The sequence below is a fragment of the Mangifera indica genome, chromosome 18 (genome assembly GCF_011075055.1).
Source record: "Mangifera indica cultivar Alphonso chromosome 18, CATAS_Mindica_2.1, whole genome shotgun sequence".
NCBI lineage: Eukaryota > Viridiplantae > Streptophyta > Magnoliopsida > Sapindales > Anacardiaceae > Mangifera > Mangifera indica.
The window spans coordinates 10,596,157-10,613,777 of record NC_058154.1 but is presented as its reverse complement, the minus strand read 5'-3'; the positions used below and the strand labels follow the sequence as shown (position 1 = coordinate 10,613,777).

The 17,621-nt window shown below is 33.3% G+C and overlaps 2 protein-coding genes across 4 annotated transcripts; both read left to right on the top strand.

Annotated features, from left to right (window-relative positions):
• Nucleotides 1-59: 59 nt before the first annotated feature.
• On the top strand, nt 60-4,887 carry LOC123201420 (nuclear/nucleolar GTPase 2-like). The gene is made up of 11 exons (XM_044616917.1): nt 60-320; nt 620-753; nt 1,163-1,292; nt 1,397-1,557; nt 1,964-2,065; nt 2,149-2,253; nt 2,996-3,124; nt 3,270-3,410; nt 3,541-3,641; nt 3,990-4,047; nt 4,279-4,887. The coding sequence occupies exons 1-11, from the start codon at nt 92-94 to the stop codon at nt 4,648-4,650; spliced, it is 1,662 nt and encodes a 553-aa protein (XP_044472852.1). The 5' UTR covers nt 60-91; the 3' UTR covers nt 4,651-4,887.
• Nucleotides 4,888-8,813: 3,926 nt separating this feature from the next.
• Nucleotides 8,814-16,015, top strand: LOC123202325 (MLO-like protein 11). 3 transcript variants are annotated; one of them, XM_044618199.1, is made up of 15 exons: nt 8,814-9,567; nt 10,295-10,352; nt 10,455-10,690; nt 10,948-11,064; nt 11,279-11,339; nt 11,484-11,575; nt 12,665-12,739; nt 12,861-12,946; nt 13,073-13,122; nt 13,819-13,859; nt 14,523-14,636; nt 14,711-14,746; nt 15,065-15,132; nt 15,215-15,275; nt 15,410-16,015. In XM_044618199.1, the coding sequence occupies exons 1-15, from the start codon at nt 9,439-9,441 to the stop codon at nt 15,794-15,796; spliced, it is 1,611 nt and encodes a 536-aa protein (XP_044474134.1). In that variant the 5' UTR covers nt 8,814-9,438; the 3' UTR covers nt 15,797-16,015. The 3 variants fall into 3 exon arrangements, with proteins under 3 accessions (XP_044474134.1, XP_044474132.1, XP_044474131.1); XM_044618196.1 differs by having other exon boundaries at nt 8,816-9,567; nt 14,466-14,636; XM_044618197.1 differs by lacking the exon at nt 14,711-14,746 and having other exon boundaries at nt 8,815-9,567; nt 14,466-14,636; nt 15,071-15,132.
• The last annotated feature ends 1,606 nt before the right edge of the window (nt 16,016-17,621 follow it).

The window sequence follows — 17,621 nt, the reverse complement described above, 5'->3', positions numbered from 1 at the left end:
TTTACCCTATACAAATGAGATGCCCCGAACAGTGCCATCTCTCTGCTTAAAACCCCTAGCTTTTGTAAGTTGTGGGTAAAAGTAAGCAAAAATGGTGAAGACGAAAGAGAAGAAGGTGAATGTGTCGGGCAAGCCAAAGCACTCGCTTGATGCGAACCGGACGGATGGGAAAAGCGGCAGCCGTAGCGCCGCTACGGTGCGCCGTCTCAAGATGTACAATTCGAGGCCAAAACGCGACCGTAAAGGCAAGATTTTGAAGCATGAGTTGCAATCTAAAGAGTTGCCCAACACTCGCATACAACCCGACCGCCGTTGGTTTGGTAAGTTCCATTACACTATGGTGTCAGTTCTCCATTCAAAGACTGCTTTTTACCGAAGTGCTTTTGGATGCTTAAGGTTTCTGAAAAAAAAAAAAGCACTCAGTTCATATGCGAAAGTTGCTTCCAAATTTATGCATAGCAGCTCGGCAGTAAAAATTGGATGTTTGAAAGCTCTTCTAATGGCTTTAAAAGCAGTCCGAAATGCTAATTTCAATGCTAACTTCCCTAAATGCTTCGGATTTTAAGTTGGTTGAAAGCTGATTACGAATTGTTTTAAAATCCATTTCCCCCTTGTTTAGGGAATACACGAGTTGTGAATCAGAAAGAACTTGAATTCTTTCGCGAGGAGCTCCAAAGCCGAATGTCAAGTAGCTATAATGTCATTCTGAGGGAGAAAAAGTTGCCATTTTCTCTCCTAAACGATCACCAGAAGGTACAAATATCTTATACTGGAAGTTCCTTCTGAATCATAGCCCTTCTGGTATCTTGTTTTCTACACCATAGCCCGTTTTCTGTTCGTGTTTGAAATGTATAAATGTTGTAGGAGATGGAACTTGTCTTATAATTTACAAAGCTTTGCAATATATGCACTATTTGTTTACTTCTGTGATTTTAATTTATAGTGTTTTTTTAGCATTTTTTTGTCTTTTCTAAATGTGGTTTATACATAATTTTCCATCTTTCATGGTTCATGATTTAAGAGTTCTCGTGTCATGTATGAGAAGCTAGTACGTTTAAGTTGGCAGTCAGAAAATATCTAATGTTAGCGTGTACAGAGCAAAGTTTGAAAGGTTTTTTTAATCATTTGCTTTTTTTCTTTCCTTCTTAATTTATATGTGCAGCAAGCTAGAGTTCACCTTCTTGATACTGAACCCTTTCAAGATGCATTTGGACCTAAAGGAAAGAGAAAGCGACCAAAGCTATTGGCAACAGATTATGAGTCTTTAGTTAAGAGAGCCGATGGATCTCAAGGTAAATCATTGTTGCTACTATCACGGTGGTGTTTCTTTTCATTTTCTTGAGTTTGAGCTTAAATTATTTTGCGCTTCATGAGGCTGGTCTTTTTAACTCTGTAGATGCCTTTGAGCAGAAGTATGCTGCCAGTACATCTGCAGAAGGAAATGAGGGAGATGGGTTTAGGGATCTGGTTCGGCATACAATGTTTGAGAAGGGTCAAAGTAAACGTATATGGGGTGAATTGTACAAAGTAATAGATTCATCAGACGTTGTTGTTCAGGTCAGTGTTTCTTTTGCTTTTTTTTTTTTTAAATAATGATTTTAAAAAAAGAGAAAGAAGGTAAATTATTTGTGCACGTTACATAAGTGCATTAACTTGCAATCTCTTAGGACATGATTCTAAACTTTGAAGGTCGTTTTGGTTTTTTCTGTGAATTCAAGATATGCAATAGGTGCAATTTTATCTTGTAGAAGATATTGCTACCAGTAGGTGAGAATATTTGTTCACCCATTTGAACAACTTTACCAGTTCTAGCTAGAAAATCAAAATAATTAGATATTTCCCAAGTTGATCCATCAGATGATGAATGGATGAGCAACTAGAATTTTTCTGCTGTAGCTACAAAAGATCACAAGTTTATATGAAACCTCTTTTTCATTTTTTTAAAAAAAATTTTCTGTTGCAGGTTTTGGATGCCAGAGATCCTCAAGGTACAAGATGTTATCATTTAGAGAGGCATTTGAAAGAGCATTGCAAGCATAAGCACATGATTCTTCTATTAAACAAGGTCAGTTGCAAATTTCATGGTCATTTGAGATTCTCATTATTATTTTTTTTCCTTTATTTTTTCTTAAAAAATTCTTCTCACAGTGTGATCTTGTTCCTGCTTGGGCTACGAAAGGATGGCTTAGAGTATTATCGAAGGAATATCCAAGTTTAGCATTCCATGCTAGCATCAATAAGTCTTTTGGCAAGGTAAATTGAATCTATTAATTTAATGTAGATGTAGACAAATCACACTACTGCTACTATTATATGGGAATCTGATACGAACCTTAGGAGAACCACACCTCAAAAGCTAGCTATTGAGATGGGAGAGTCCAAGACCATATAAACCCCACACTAGTTGCCCATACTTTCCAATGTGGGATCCAAGTCTCATACCTTGTACTTGAGATCCTAACATACCACCACACTCCGCAGCCCCGATGCCCACGTGGGCTGGCTGTGCGCTAGCTCCCTGCTAGCTCCGGGCGAACACTGCAATGTCGACGTCACCACCCGCGCCGCACGATTGCAATTGGGAGACATGGTGATGGCTCTGATACTAAATAATACGAACCTTAGGAGAACTACATCTCAAAAGCTAGCTATTGAGATGGGAGAGCCCAAGGCCATATAAACCCCACACTAGTTGCCCATACTTTCCAATGTGGGATCCAAGTCTCATATCTTGCACTTGGGATTCTAACAGAATCTCCCATGTCCTTTTAGCTCTTGGAATACTGTGATTACTGTCATTCCAAGCATCCATGTGGCGATCATGTCACCCTTTTTTGAATTTGCATTCAATTCTATATCCCATTGAGAATTGAATGCGAAATTGAAGGGTGAAGACTTTGCACCAAATGCACGCTTGTAGCTCAATGTTAGTCCTTACAGTGTTGCTTCCCATCTTTTTTGTTGCTCTCCAAATTTTTAACATTTGTTTGTTCAGGGTGCTCTGCTGTCAGTCTTGAGACAATTTGCACGCTTGAAGAGTGACAAGCAAGCTATATCTGTTGGTTTTATTGGGTATCCCAATGTTGGAAAGTCATCAGTTATCAACACACTGCGTACAAAGAATGTAACAGTCTTCTAAAGCTTTTGATGTATTAATGTTTGTAGTTGTGGAAATAGCTTGTTATTCTGTTCAATGGAGATTTCATGTGTGTGATGGTTGTTTGGTTCTATTACTGATAGATTTGTTTCTTTATTAATCTTTTTACAAGGTATGCAAGGTTGCTCCCATTCCAGGGGAGACTAAGGTGTGGCAATATATAACACTCACAAAACGGATCTTCTTGATTGATTGTCCTGGAGTTGTTTATCAGAACAAAGACACTGAAACAGATATTGTACTAAAGGGAGTGGTACGGTCCCTTCTTGTATTTGTTTAATATAATCAAATTAAATATGTAGTCTGCCTTGTTTGCTTGCTTGTTTTGTTGAAGTGTTTCGTGTTGTATAAGTTATGGGTATTTAATATTGGACAATTTTCAGGTCCGTGTAACAAACTTGGAAGATGCTGCTGAACACATAGGAGAAGTCTTAAAACGTGTCAAGAAGGAGCACCTCAAGAGAGCATATAAAATAGCAGACTGGTAAGCTGCTCTTTTGTCTATGATTGGTGTTATTATTATTTTTGTTTCATTCTTCATGAAACTTCTAGAGCATTAAGGCTTTTCCTTGTGTTTTCTTTGATGCATTAGATGTACACATTTTGTTGAAACTTGATTGCAAGTAATGAAACTAAACCTTGTAATGATATGTGCGAAAGCTGGCCCAGTACTTTTCTTAACGTGTTTTCTCTGTAATAGTTTGCTAATTGCAAGTTTGTAAATGGTCTTGGTTTGTCTGAACCATAATTACGATTTTCATTTGATTTAATCTTTTGAAGACTTGCAAATTGCAATATAGAAAACTATACCTTTGTTTGCTTCTTTTGTCAGGGAAGACGAAAATGATTTTCTACTTCAGCTCTGCAAATCAACTGGCAAACTTTTGAAGGTAGTTTTCCCTTCCTTAATCTAGATATTGATTTCAGAATTTATGATTGTACCATCTGAAAGTTTTGGTTAAACCCTTGACTAAGATTGCATCTAAGGGAGTCTCCGGTTTCTCTGTCTCCCTTTTCCTAAAGTTTTTGTCACAAAAAAATATAACTAGAAGATTATGTATCGTGTAAAACCATTAGCATATTCACTGGCTTTAGTTCATATTTTCTATACGGGTGTCCAGGGTGGCGAGCCTGATGTAATGACAGCAGCAAAGATGATCCTTCATGACTGGCAGAGAGGTAGGATTCCATTCTTTGTGCCGCCTCCACGACAAGACGATTCTTCTGAGGAACCCAATTCATATGGGATAACCGATGAGGCAATCTCAGATAGTAATCAAGCATCTGCGGCCCTCAAAGTCATCAATACTGTGATGATGTCCCAGCAGCAGAAAAGTGTTCCTGTTCAAAAGGATCTCTTCAGTGAGGATGAATTGAACGTTGAGACAACAAATCATCCTGAAGCCAGCGACGATGACAATGAGACAGCTGACCGGCTTTCATCTTCTGACAGTGAAACTGATGAAGGTCAGCCTTCAACAAGTGACTCTTAGATCTTTTTTTCAAAAAAGGGTTTTTTACATGGAAAAGAAATTTTGGAAATTCAGTTTTATAATCTTTTCTTGTTTAATATTTAATTTTCAGTCAATTGGAATTGCTAGTATGCCAAGTGAGTTTGTTTATGCTCGCTGAGTATTTCAATTCGAGAGCTCTGATTCACTTGATATGATATTTGATGAATGTAATAATACGAATGTAAACAAATTATACAAATTTATTCATAGAACCTATAATATCTGCGTAAGGGATTTTAAAGTGAAATTGAGAATATATAAAGTATTTCAATTCGACAGTCCTGATTCACTTGATATGATATTTAATGAGAGTATTAATATATAAACAAATTGTATAAATTAATTAATACAATCTCGTGTGATAGTATCTGATTAAGTGATTTTGAAGTGAAAGAAAAACTAAATAATCGCATTTAAGGGTGGATATGAGTTGAGTTGAGTCTGAACATCTTTTAATTTGACTTCAGTTTGAATGAAAAATAGTTCAATTCGAGTTCAATGAGTCAATAATATAAATGATTTGAGTTTAGCCTAAACTTATAGTTTAAGTTTATGGTTTGAATATAGTTTAGATTTATTATTCGAATTTGTAATTCATTGATAAAACGATATCGTTTAATAATTATTTATTATAATTTAAATTAAATTATAAATTAAATTGAATTGGGTCAATTTTCTAACTGAGTTACCTCAATTCAATTTCAACACTAATCGTATCATTCAATCAATTGTAACTTTGTATTTGATATATGTACAAGTTTATCTAATTAATGTTTTGATGGACATCGTTCCACTAAATTTTTCAAAGGAACGAGGAGGGACAAGACAAATAATTGGAGGCATGGTGATTCAAAATGAACGGTTCAGATAAGTTTACATGATGGTCGGTCTGTCTGTGATGAGGATTCACGTGTTAAGCTTTGCATGTGAGCGGTTGGTAATGTGTTGTTGTCAATTGTCACGTTGTAGGGTCATTTAAGATCAATTATTAAAGTTTAAGGAGGCTTTAATGGAGATCATCCAGAAATATACAGTAAAAGATAAAATTATAAAAATAAAAACATAGTAAAAAGTAAAAACTCGCTTTAATTAGCCAAGTGGGTCACCTATGTCTGGCATAATGTCAAGGCCAAGAGACTTATTTCAAGCTAAGGTTGAATCAATTATCTTACCTATTGTTATAAAGGTTTAAAAATATAAAAATTCATTTATAAATTATTAAATTTAATAAAAAAATATTAATTATAAGAGATAAGATAATTATTTTATTATTAAATTTTAAAATCCTAAAATTTTATCTTATTTTTTTAGTTTAAAAAATAAACAAAATCTTTCTATTTAAAAGTTTAAAAATTTTACTTTTTTCTCCTATTAGGGTTTATTTTTTCTATCACACTTTTTGGAAACCAATCGGTTTCAATGTCAACCAGTTTTTTGTGTGTTTCCCTCTTCAGTGGTTTTTTGATGTGAAAATCATCTAAAATTTTATTGAAATGGTTAAACGATGTATCATAGATCTGTATATCATTTAATTGTTTGTACGTTAGTCAGATGACACATAGATGATGACACATATGTTTGTGGGTCGTTCGACCAACATACAAACCATTAAGAACGTGCGGTTTGTGCGACATCGTCCAACCATCTCTATTGGATTTTAGATGGCTTCCATGTCGAGAAACTATCAAGGAGGGAGACACATAGAAGACCAATTAATGTCAGAATCGATTAGTCATCAAAAAGTGTAACGGGGAAAAATAAAACCTCGGTAAGAGAAAATACAATTTTTCAAACTTTTGGATGAGAAAAAATTATTAATTTTTATAACTAAAAGAAAAAATGATATAATCTTAATTTTTTAATATTAATGATAAAATAATAATTTTATTTTATATAATTAATAATTTTAGTCCAGTTTAATAATTTATAGTTGGATATTTAGATTTTTAAAGTCTTTCAGACGCGCTTTTGGATATGAGTTAAACTTTGGGTGACTATAAGTCTTTTGGCACAGCAAAAAGAAAAGATTTGATTAGACAGCAGCATTAAAGTGATGTGATATGTATCATCTCTATTTTAATTATTAAATTATTTTTAATTTTTTTATAATAATGAAATATATTTATTTTAATTAATATAATAAAAATATAAAAAATATTTAAGAAAATTTTGGAGTGTTTTTAAAAATTAAAAAATTTTAATCACAAAAAAATGTATCATTTTAAAATTGACCAAAGTTTTGATATTTTTTAAAAGTTTAAATTGATTAGAATATATTAATAATTTAATATTCATATTAAATATTAATAATAATTTATAATTTTCATAAAAATAAAATAATTATTCTGAAAAAAACCAAATATAATTAATTGATAAAAAAAGATCATGGCTGAGAATTTGAAGAGTGATCTAATCTTGTTCGGAAGATAGTCAGTTGACCTTTATTTTTATTTATTTCAAATTGATACATAAAATTGATTAGCAATATATTTAAACAATATTATATGTACATATTTTTTTTATATAATTTGAATATATAGAAGATGTGTTATAATATGATTGAGTGTTACTTTATCTTTTATTTAAAATTATCCGATCACATAATACTTAAAGTCCCATCTGTTAACTTTCAAAAACTCAAATATTCACCTGTTTGTTAAATTTTATTATTACTGTAAAGGGTAAAACGTCATTTAAATATTTTATTAAAAAATTTATCTTCTCTTTTCTATCTTAGTTTTGAAAATTTATAATTCCCCCTTAACCACATATTTTTCCTTTAACCACATATTTTTTAAGTTTAAAAACTGATTTTTTTCCCCCAAGTGTAGGTTTTGCATTCTCTATATTTTTTCCATTCACAACCACCTCCCACCCTTCTAAAAAATCTCAATTTCACCCTACTTCAAATTCAATTTCTAGATTGTCGCAGGCAACCTTCTCTTTTCATCTCTGACATCTCCTCTATCTAGTCCATACTATTGGTGTCTATCTCCTTCACATTTCTCTCTCACCTAACATCTTCATCTCTGGAGACGAAGACATTGTCTTTATTGTTAATGAAGGCATATTGAGGGAATGCATTTAGAGATCTTAAGGGCTGACGAGGAGACGCGAGTAGTTACTAGAAGGGAACGTAGGCCATGTGCTTGCTAGTAATGGACAAAAGTTGCACTACAACAGGGAGTGTTGTCACGTTGAGGGAAAGAGAATTTGTGGGAGAGAGAGGTTGGGCTCTTGAACAAAGGAGTCAATTGAAGAATTTAATTAGAATGTGCATAATCTCCCCACTAAAGTTTTCGTCTTTAGAGATGAATACATTGCCTTTGTCATCGAGGAAGGTGCGTCTAGAAATCTCAAGAGCCGATTAAGAGATGCAAGTGGCTACTAGAAAGGAACAAATGCAATGTGCTCGTAGGTGACAGATGAAAGTTGTGCAACAACAAGGAAAGTTATCTCACCGAGGGAAAGAGAGTCTGCCAAAAAGAGAGGTTAGGCTAACACTGAAGGGGAAGAGAGGCATAGTTTTAGGCAAAAGAGTTGACCGAAGAAGGTTGTTAGAATATGTAGAAAGTTGAAAATGAAAAAATGTTGAAATTGAGATTTGTGAGGGCCACTATGAATGCGGAAAATATGAAGGTTGCAAACACTACATTTAGGGGGAAAAGTTAGTTTTTAAATTTAAAAAATATGCAGTTAGAAAGAAATCGTGAGTTCTAAAAATTAAGATAAAAAAAAGAAATAATTTTTTTAAAAAATAAAATATCTAAATAAAAATTTTATCTTTTGATAATAATAATAAAATTTAATATATAAATAAATATTTAATTTTTTAAAATTAAGAAGACAAAATTTAAAGTTACACCCAACCTTTGATGAATATAATGTTTTGAGTTATTTAAAATTAAAATATTGGATCTGAATTTCATTCAAATATTAAATTTTGTACAAAATAAAAAAATTTAATAATTAATGTTTGTTTGAATCTTGTGAGATTCTAGTGCGTGCGTCAGTGTCACTGCATCTTCCTACCAAAAGAATACAAACAAAACGACAGCCGGTCTGGCGGCCACAAATCCCTCGAAACGACGTCGTTATTCATTGTCCCTGTCAATTTCGTTTTATTATTATTTGTCAGTTACGTTGTATGTGTGAACAAGTGGAAACAGATCTCTGCAACTCTGCCTTGCCCCAGAAATTAGTATTTTTGTTTTTAAAAAATGAACTTTGAGGCCCTTCCAGTGAAGATTCACTGTGCTTTCAATTTTTGTCTTTTTTAATTAAATAATACATAAATTTAGAGAAACTCTCCAACATGTTCTTCAAACAACCGTGCTCTGTTTTTGAAGCTAGAACCTTTCATCTTTGAGTCTCATTTCTGTCTTGTTCCAAGTTTCGAGACCAAGCTGATGTGAGTTTAAAAGCTTCAAGCTTACATAAGCGTGAGTTCATGTTCGAGAATTGTAGAAAAGAGCTGTCTTGAGGGAAGCACCAGATGGCTGTTTAATATTTTGAAGACCAGAAGAGAAAGAGTGAATAGTGGTAGTCAATAGTGCACAGGTCGAAGTTAATTTCCCAGAAGATAGGTGAAGTCGTTTTAGCGCGTTTTCTCTTGCAGTCAACGCGTTTCAAATTTCTTTCGGCGGTCAAGCTCACATATTTCATTTTGAAAAGCTACCTTCCTTGCTTGGTTCTGTATTAAAAGAGTGAAATTTTTGGTGGGTTTAGAGGAAAAATAGTGTTTTCTCTTAGTAGTGTTTGCTTAAAATGGAAGAGGATAATAAAAACGATATGCGTTCATTGGCTTTAACGCCAACATGGTCTGTTGCTACGGTGCTGACCATCTTTGTTGTTGTTTCTTTGCTTGTGGAGCGCTCAATCCACCGCCTTAGCAATGTAAGTAGTTTTATTTATATCCCTTAACCATGTGTTTATGGTTAAGTTTGTTATTTTTTTGTTATATTTTTTCATTGTTGAGAATCTGAAGTGGGCTCGCTTTGTTTTGTTGACCTGTTGACTTCTCTGTGGAGCTGGAGGGTCTTTCTTGAATTTGATCATTTCAATTTTTACAGCTTTACTTTGTTGTTTATATTTGGTTTAATCATTGAATCTTGTTTTATTTCCTTTTGTTTGCTCTGTGTTCTAATTCTCCGTTTTAGAACTGTGAACTTTTGTGCTATCCTTCACCGTTTTTAGGCTAGAAGAGTGTTTTGTCAAACTAGAGTCAGAGTCGCTATAAATTTCTTTATTTATTTGTTGCATAATAAATTATATTTTGAAGTGTTTGTTAGGTTTTTGATATAATCTGGGCTGTCAAAATTTATGACAATGTTTAACCGCTTTCTTTCCCTGTGGAATTTGTGTATTGTTCTACTTGGATTGGAAACTGCTGGTTATACTTTTGGGTTTCTTCATGTTGGAAAATTTCCGGTTTGATTTATTACTGTTGAACGCATACTTTTGGGCTGGATTATCCTGAAAAGTTGTGGTTTTCAATAAGTTTTCTCCATTATTATAAACCTTGGATAGTTGCATTTGTTTCACTGTTGTACTCGTAATGCTACCAAATTGGAAATTTGTTGTGTCCATTGTTATTTGATATTGCATTATTTGTCTGTTGCAGTGGCTGCAGAAAACTAATCGAAAGCCTTTACTTTCAGCTGTGGAGAAAATGAAAGAAGGTATGTTGCATTGACTTGTATATATATCTTTGTAAGAGGACTTTGGTATTTATATTAATATTCTTTTATAAAAACTTAGATTTGGTGAATTTCTATCTTCAGAGATGATGCTGCTTGGATTCATTTCACTTCTTTTGGCGGCCAGTTCAAGCACAATAGCAAATATCTGCATTCCATCAAAGTTTTATGATAGTCCATTTGCTCCATGCTTCAGGGCTGAGATAGATAAAGAAACTGAAGATATATCTTTTGACGGCCGTAAACTGTTGATGAGTTTTCTTTTTCCTCATCCATTTCGGAGAATTTTGAATGGGTTAAATCAGAACACCTGCAAAGAGGCATGTGACTTATTCATAAAAACCAAAATCACAAACTCTTTAGATGCAGTGATTCATCCTTCAACAGTTGTCTTTGTGAAAATAAATTGTTAAAAAAACTTTATCAATGGAATTACCTAAACTCGTTTTGGCCTTAAATCAAATGAGTGTTTTAGGTTCTAAGGCGATGATGAAGATGATACAAAAGGAAGTTTATAGATGTTTCTCCTTAGATTGGACAATAATTTATGGTAATTATAAACTTGTTTTTTCTGCAGGGGCACGAGCCATTTGTTTCATATGAAGGTCTTGAGCAATTGCACCGCTTCATCTTCGTCATGGCAGTCACACATGTATCTTACAGCTGCTTAACTATGTTGTTGGCAATTGTGAAGGTTAGATTTATGTACTATGTTCAGAGTGAAACTAGCTAAGAATTTTTAATTTACAGTTGCAAATATTCTTTGCTTTGTTTTGTTTTGATTTTATGTTTTATTATTGTATTTTAAAATGTCAAATCTTTGTTTACTTAAAGTTGGAAATCAGAATCCTTGTGTTTATTTATTTTATCATTTAAATTAACAGTTCAATCATGTTTTATTTGACCAGATTCACAGTTGGAAAGTTTTTGAGGAAGAGGCTCATATGGATCAGCATGATTGTTTAAATGGTGAGCTTGTAAACTATAAAACAGTCAGCTTGCTTGAGACCCATGTTTTTAATTTATGCTTTTTAAGATAACTACAACTGTACAAGAATTTGGAATATGACATTGCTTGATCATATTAATCACTTACATTCTTTTCTGGAACAGAAATCAGAGATTTGACATTGCGTAGGCAAACAGCCTTTGTCAGATATCATACATCAAATCCTTTTGTCAGGAATGGTTTACTTATCTGGGTGGTACGTGCATACTTGAGTTCTCTTCTCGTTTACTTTGACTTTGTTTAATTTTGTAGCATATTCATTATGTATCCTTTCAGTCTTGTGTAAGATTTCATTTACATGAATTGCACAAAAATTTAATCCTCGTCCTATAAGATTTACAGATAGATTATAAAATACTGAATTAAAATTTTAGGGTTATAAGAATATCTAAAACACAATGCAATCCGTAATTCGCCATAAAACTATCGAGATTACTTGCATTGAGTGATTAGTCTTCTACTTTTGAAGCATCTCTAAATGACTATTTTTAATGAATAAAACTATGTTGTATGGGTTTTAAATAATGATCTAACTAATATATAATAGGTTATTGACCCTATCAAAGATTCGATAAACATTACGATTCACATATTTGTTGTCTACACATACCATAACTTTAAGTGTATTGGTATTATCTTCATCGATCACTTAATTATTATTAAATTATTCAATTACTCATTTTATTAAACTAAAATTATAATTAATGTTAAATCACGTAAGGAAATTTTCTAACACCCTGAACCGCCAATAGTATTCAGTTCTAATTTACTTGCACTCATTTCATCAGTAAATTGAAATGGAGGCATTTGCAGGAAAACATTTTGGGGTTCACTGGGCAGCCTACAATTAAGAATTTTTTCCTTGTTGAGAGTCAGCTAAAAAAACTGTATAGCATGTAGAGATGATTGAGAAAAGAAGAATAGGAATTTGCCTCTAGGATATTAGAAGTAGATGGAAATCTTCGACACATATAGTGTTATTAAATTCTGTAAACTTCATGCATCCTGCAAATAGATTTTCACTACCAACCAGATATGTTAGAATTGTTTGTTTGATGGGTTAAATGAGGGGAATAACATGCTTGGATTTACACAGTAATGTGAATGCAGATTTGCATACACAGTGACAGTAGTCAATCTAATTAACTTTCAGAATTAAACTACGTTCTTAAGGATGTGAGGAGTATAATATATTTTTCTTCTCATCTCTTACCCTGTCCAACATAAAGTGTTTGCATTGGTATTGTGAGTTTTACTGAAATTGATGTTTTTTTTTGACTTGCAGACCTGCTTCTTCCGGCAATTGGGGCGTTCAGTGGTTCGTGCTGATTACCTTACTCTTCGCAAGGGCTTCATTATGGTGTGTAGTTTGCTCACTTGCAGGCGATATATGCCTTTAGAATTATGGATTTTGACTTTTATTACTAGCAACATCATTGGTCTATGAATATTTACTCTTTTGTATTAAATTTTTTTGTCAGAATCACAACCTCAGTCCAAAATATGATTTTCACAGCTATATGATTCGCTCTATGGAAGAAGAATTTCAAAGGATAGTTGGTGTGAGGTAATGAGCACATTAAAATATTTTTATTATCTTTGGTATGGTATTATGACCAACATATGTGTTTCTTAAGTCTCTATCTTTTACATTTTCCTCCCAGTAATGCCTCTTTGTTTCATTCTCTTGCAGCGCCCCCCTGTGGGGTTTTGTTGTTGCTTTCATGCTGCTCAATGTTAAAGGTATGCATTAGCAATGTAAAATTAGGCTATGAGATTATTTGTTATATTTCCTTTGTAAGATTTTATACATGAACAAACATAAAATCATTCAATCATAATCTATAGGATCTACACAAATGTTATAAAATGCTGAATTAAAATTCGTTAGGGTTATAAAAATACCTGGAACATTTTGCAATTTAAATCTGTTGTAGAGCTCCCAAGATTATCTGTATTGATGTGACATGTTTTCTGCTCTTGAAACTTCTCTGAATGAAAACTTTTTAACGAGTAAAGCTGTGTGGGTTTTGGAGAAATACCTAGGCAATATATAGATAATAAACCTTAAGGTTCACACTAATGCTGCCATTGGATCATCAAGACAATATATAGATAATAAACCTTAAAGTCTACACTAATGCTGTCGTTGGATTATTCAATTACTGTTTTATTAAGCCCACATTAGAAAATTTTCTAATATGCTTGATATAATTGTTGAATAATTATTGTAGCTTCATAAGGATAATTATGTCGCTATTTTTTTTTTTCGAATTGCTTCGGTCTGCCGGTCACTGTGAGTATGACCACAGATATGAGCTGCAGTAATATCTGGATATAGAAATTGCAGTTCCCATTTTATTGTATATCATACTTATTCTGTTGTATGATCAGATTATATTTGGTCATCTTTTAACCTGGTTTTAAACCATACTGCAGGGTCTAATCTCTATTTTTGGATTGCCATCACTCCTATCACTGTAAGTATATGAGTTAGACTATATTTTTACAGTCTTCCAGCTCAGGGGTGTGCACAATTCGGTTTGATGGAGTTTGAGAGTTTTTTAAAACCAAATTTAAAAAAAACAATTTGAAAAATTTCTAAACCAAACTATTTTAGATTTCAAACCAAACTGAAAAAATACAGTTTGAACCTATTATTCACTTATAAAAATATATTATTTAACAAAATTAATTGAATGATTGTTTTTTAGAATATAATATAAGCATGTAAAATAACTATGAAATATATGTATAATATATATTTAAAGAAAACAACAAAATAAATATAAACCAACAAGTTGTATACCTAATTGCTTATTGAAAATTATGTCAAATATAGTTATATATATGTATTTTAAAAAAATACGGTTTATGGTTCGATTCGGCTTGAAGATCCCCTAAACTGAAAATTATTTTAAAAAGTTTAACAACCCAAACCAAACTGTAATTTTTAAATTGAAATATACACACCTCTATTCTAGCTAGAATGACTCAGAAAGAGAAATTGACCCAGCTAAAAACTTTTTTGATGGCTTCATGATTTCCCATGCTTTGTTATTCTGATTTGGTATGCATGTGTGCAGCTTGTTCTCCTTGTGGGCACAAAGCTGCAGCATGTTATTGCGACCTTGGCATTGGAGAATGCTGGCATAACCGGATTCTTTCCCAGAGCAAAGCTGAAACCAAGAGATGAACTTTTCTGGTTCAACAAGCCAGAACTATTGTTGTCCTTGATTCATTTCATTCTCTTCCAGGTTGTTGAAGTAATTTAATTTGTAACATTTTCCTTACTATCTGCATGGTGAAATTGACACCCTTGTTTTGGCAGAATGCATTTGAGCTGGCTTCATTTTTCTGGTTTTGGGTATGTCCTCTTCCGTGATTTTATTTGTATTATATGATCTGTTGCAGATAATTTTTAGGATACATGTGTATCCAGTTTTAAGTATCTAATTAGATATTTAAATGATGTGTTATCATGTAATTAGATGATATTAAATAGAAGATGAAACAACACTTAATCACAGGAGATGCATCATTTAAGTATCCAATTAAGTACTCAAAAGTTCAAAACTAAGTATACATAGCGTTGCTCTTTAACCTCTTTCTGATAAAATAAGTATGCGAGGATGTAAGATATGTGAATTTTGACTAAGCTGTCATTTTGTTGATACTTCTGCAGTGGCAGTTTGGCTATAATTCATGCTTTATTCAGGACCATTTGTTGGTCTACTCACGGCTTATTTTGGGGTATGATTTGATTCTGGACAGCCATAATTTGCTATAGAAATCAGCAGTTATGGACCTTACATTACATGCTCTTATCTTGCAGACTTGCGGGGCAGTTCTTCTGCAGCTACAGCACCCTGCCTCTCTATGCATTGGTTACACAGGTATTAAGATTAATACGAAAGCAAGTTCTCCTTAAAATGCATCATAAGCAAGAACTTCCGTTCAATCTACTGCCTGGAAGCCTATCATATGGATTTTGTAATGTTGTTGAACAACGTATTGGCAAATCTTTCAGATGGGAACAAACTACAAGGCGGCATTGATTCCGCAGAGAATCAGGGAGACAATTCATGGATGGAAGAATTCAGCTAGGAGGAAGCGAAGGCAGAGTCTTTTCCTCGATGATTCAACTATACATACTGACAGAAGCACAGTAATGTCGTTAGAGGAATGCGATCATCAATTGATCGATATACCTGAAACTGCCAATGGGACCGGGATTGAAATTGAGTTACAACCACACAACGATTCTGCAATGCCCCCAGTTGCAAATGAGACATCAAACAGAATGAGCACACCTCTCCTTCGACCCTCCGCATCTATTTCTTCAACAAACACACCTCCAGATTTTCTAACCAAAGGTATTTCAAGATCATACTCCATGCCTACTAGAAGAGAATGATACAATATTTGTGTTCTTAAGCTTTAAACTCAACCGGGAAAGCAGCAGGCATAGAGAAAGTAAAAAGATTGAAATAGCTTATTCTAATGCACTCAACAATTTTCCTCTCTCCCGCTTTCCCTTAGAATACTCATAGGATGTAAGCTGTAAGTACAATCTTGCAAATACTGAATTGTAACATGTAGTGTTAATTATATAGATTCTTAGATTTGTTTATCATTCCATCTTTGATTTAAGTCAAATTGGTGGCAAAATATGAGGTGCAATGTTGAGACTGGAATTATTTTTGGCGGTAAATGAAAGCTGAACCTGAGTGGGTTGTTTATTTCAACTTATAAAAGAGGTACAGATTATTTATAGAACTAAATGTTCCTTGAATTGGAGATGGTCTTAAACATGAGATCTATCCTCGCCTCACGGCGAGTTTGATCAGGTTGAACCGGGTTTTTAAGGCATCGGCTGTAGTTGAATCTCCCCTGCATTTTTCAGCTGTGCTGTGTCAATTTCGATTATGGAGGCATTACCCATACCAGAACCGGTACCAGTTTCATTACATCTACCTGCAACAGTACACATGCCTCCAGCTGACCCATTTCCAATTGCTTTCTCCATCATCAAATCAAAACCATCTATCTTTTCTGTATCATTATTTATGCCACCAACAACACCATCTTGTTTTATTTTATCATTGTTGGTGTCCTTCAAGAGAACCCTGTGAGCAAAACTGAAGCTCAAGCATAGCAACAAGAAGAAACAAGTGGAGGTAAATTTCTGTGTTGGAGCCATTTTTGCAAACTTCAGTGCTTTGCGTGAATCTGAATGTAGCTTTATAGGGGCTATATATATATTTTGCAATGTGGTGAAAAGGAGAAAGAGAGTTCAGCACAAAACTTCTTCTGGTTTGTTGATGAAATCCCGGTCATGGAGCTCGCATGAAGAACGATTTAAGTGTTGGGTTGTGATTGCTTCAATAATATTTAGAGAAAGGCAATTACATTGTAGTTTTTTGTATGTTCATGGTGATTGTATAGTTAATTTTATAATACATAATATATATTATACGATATGATATCAATAAAAAATGATATATATTATGAAGTATATCGTAAATAATACGATATAGTGAATGTACTATATGATATGAAATGTATTGTACGATATGATATATATTATCGATATAGATCGATATGTCTTTTAGAGAAAAATGATGATGTAGTATGAATGCAAACAAGAAATTTTAAATTTTCAAAGGTGTTTGTGATATTTTTCAAAATGATGATGTGTCAATTATATTTTTTTAATTTTTTAAAAGTTGTATTATACGATATGATATTCGATACATGATATGTAAAATTGAAGTATCTGTGTAACCCCTTGTTGTAACGCTTTATAAACCACATCAAATAACCTTTTTACTCCTAACCACTCCAGATGATCATAATATAATTGGAAGAGATTTAAGAGTACCTTGATAAGTTCTTCAAATTATTTGAGAGAACACAAGTTTGAGAGAATGTCTCTAAAACACACAATGTTTGTTTTACAATGTCTAGTATATGACGGTCCACCAATGCTTCCTTTACGTCAATTTCCATTGCATCGATCCATCCTCTTTTGAAGAGTTGCCCAAAATTTCCTCTTCTAAAGAGTTTTCATGGAACATGTAATTTTATAGCTCCATCTACAAATACAGATAATCCTGTCAAAAGATCATTTTTCTCTTCTTCTTGCAATGGTGCTATTAATGCTTCTAAATTAACTAGATCAAGGTAAGGCATAGCAAAATTCGCTATGTCTCTGAATAGAGGTGTTGATGGGCCGGGCT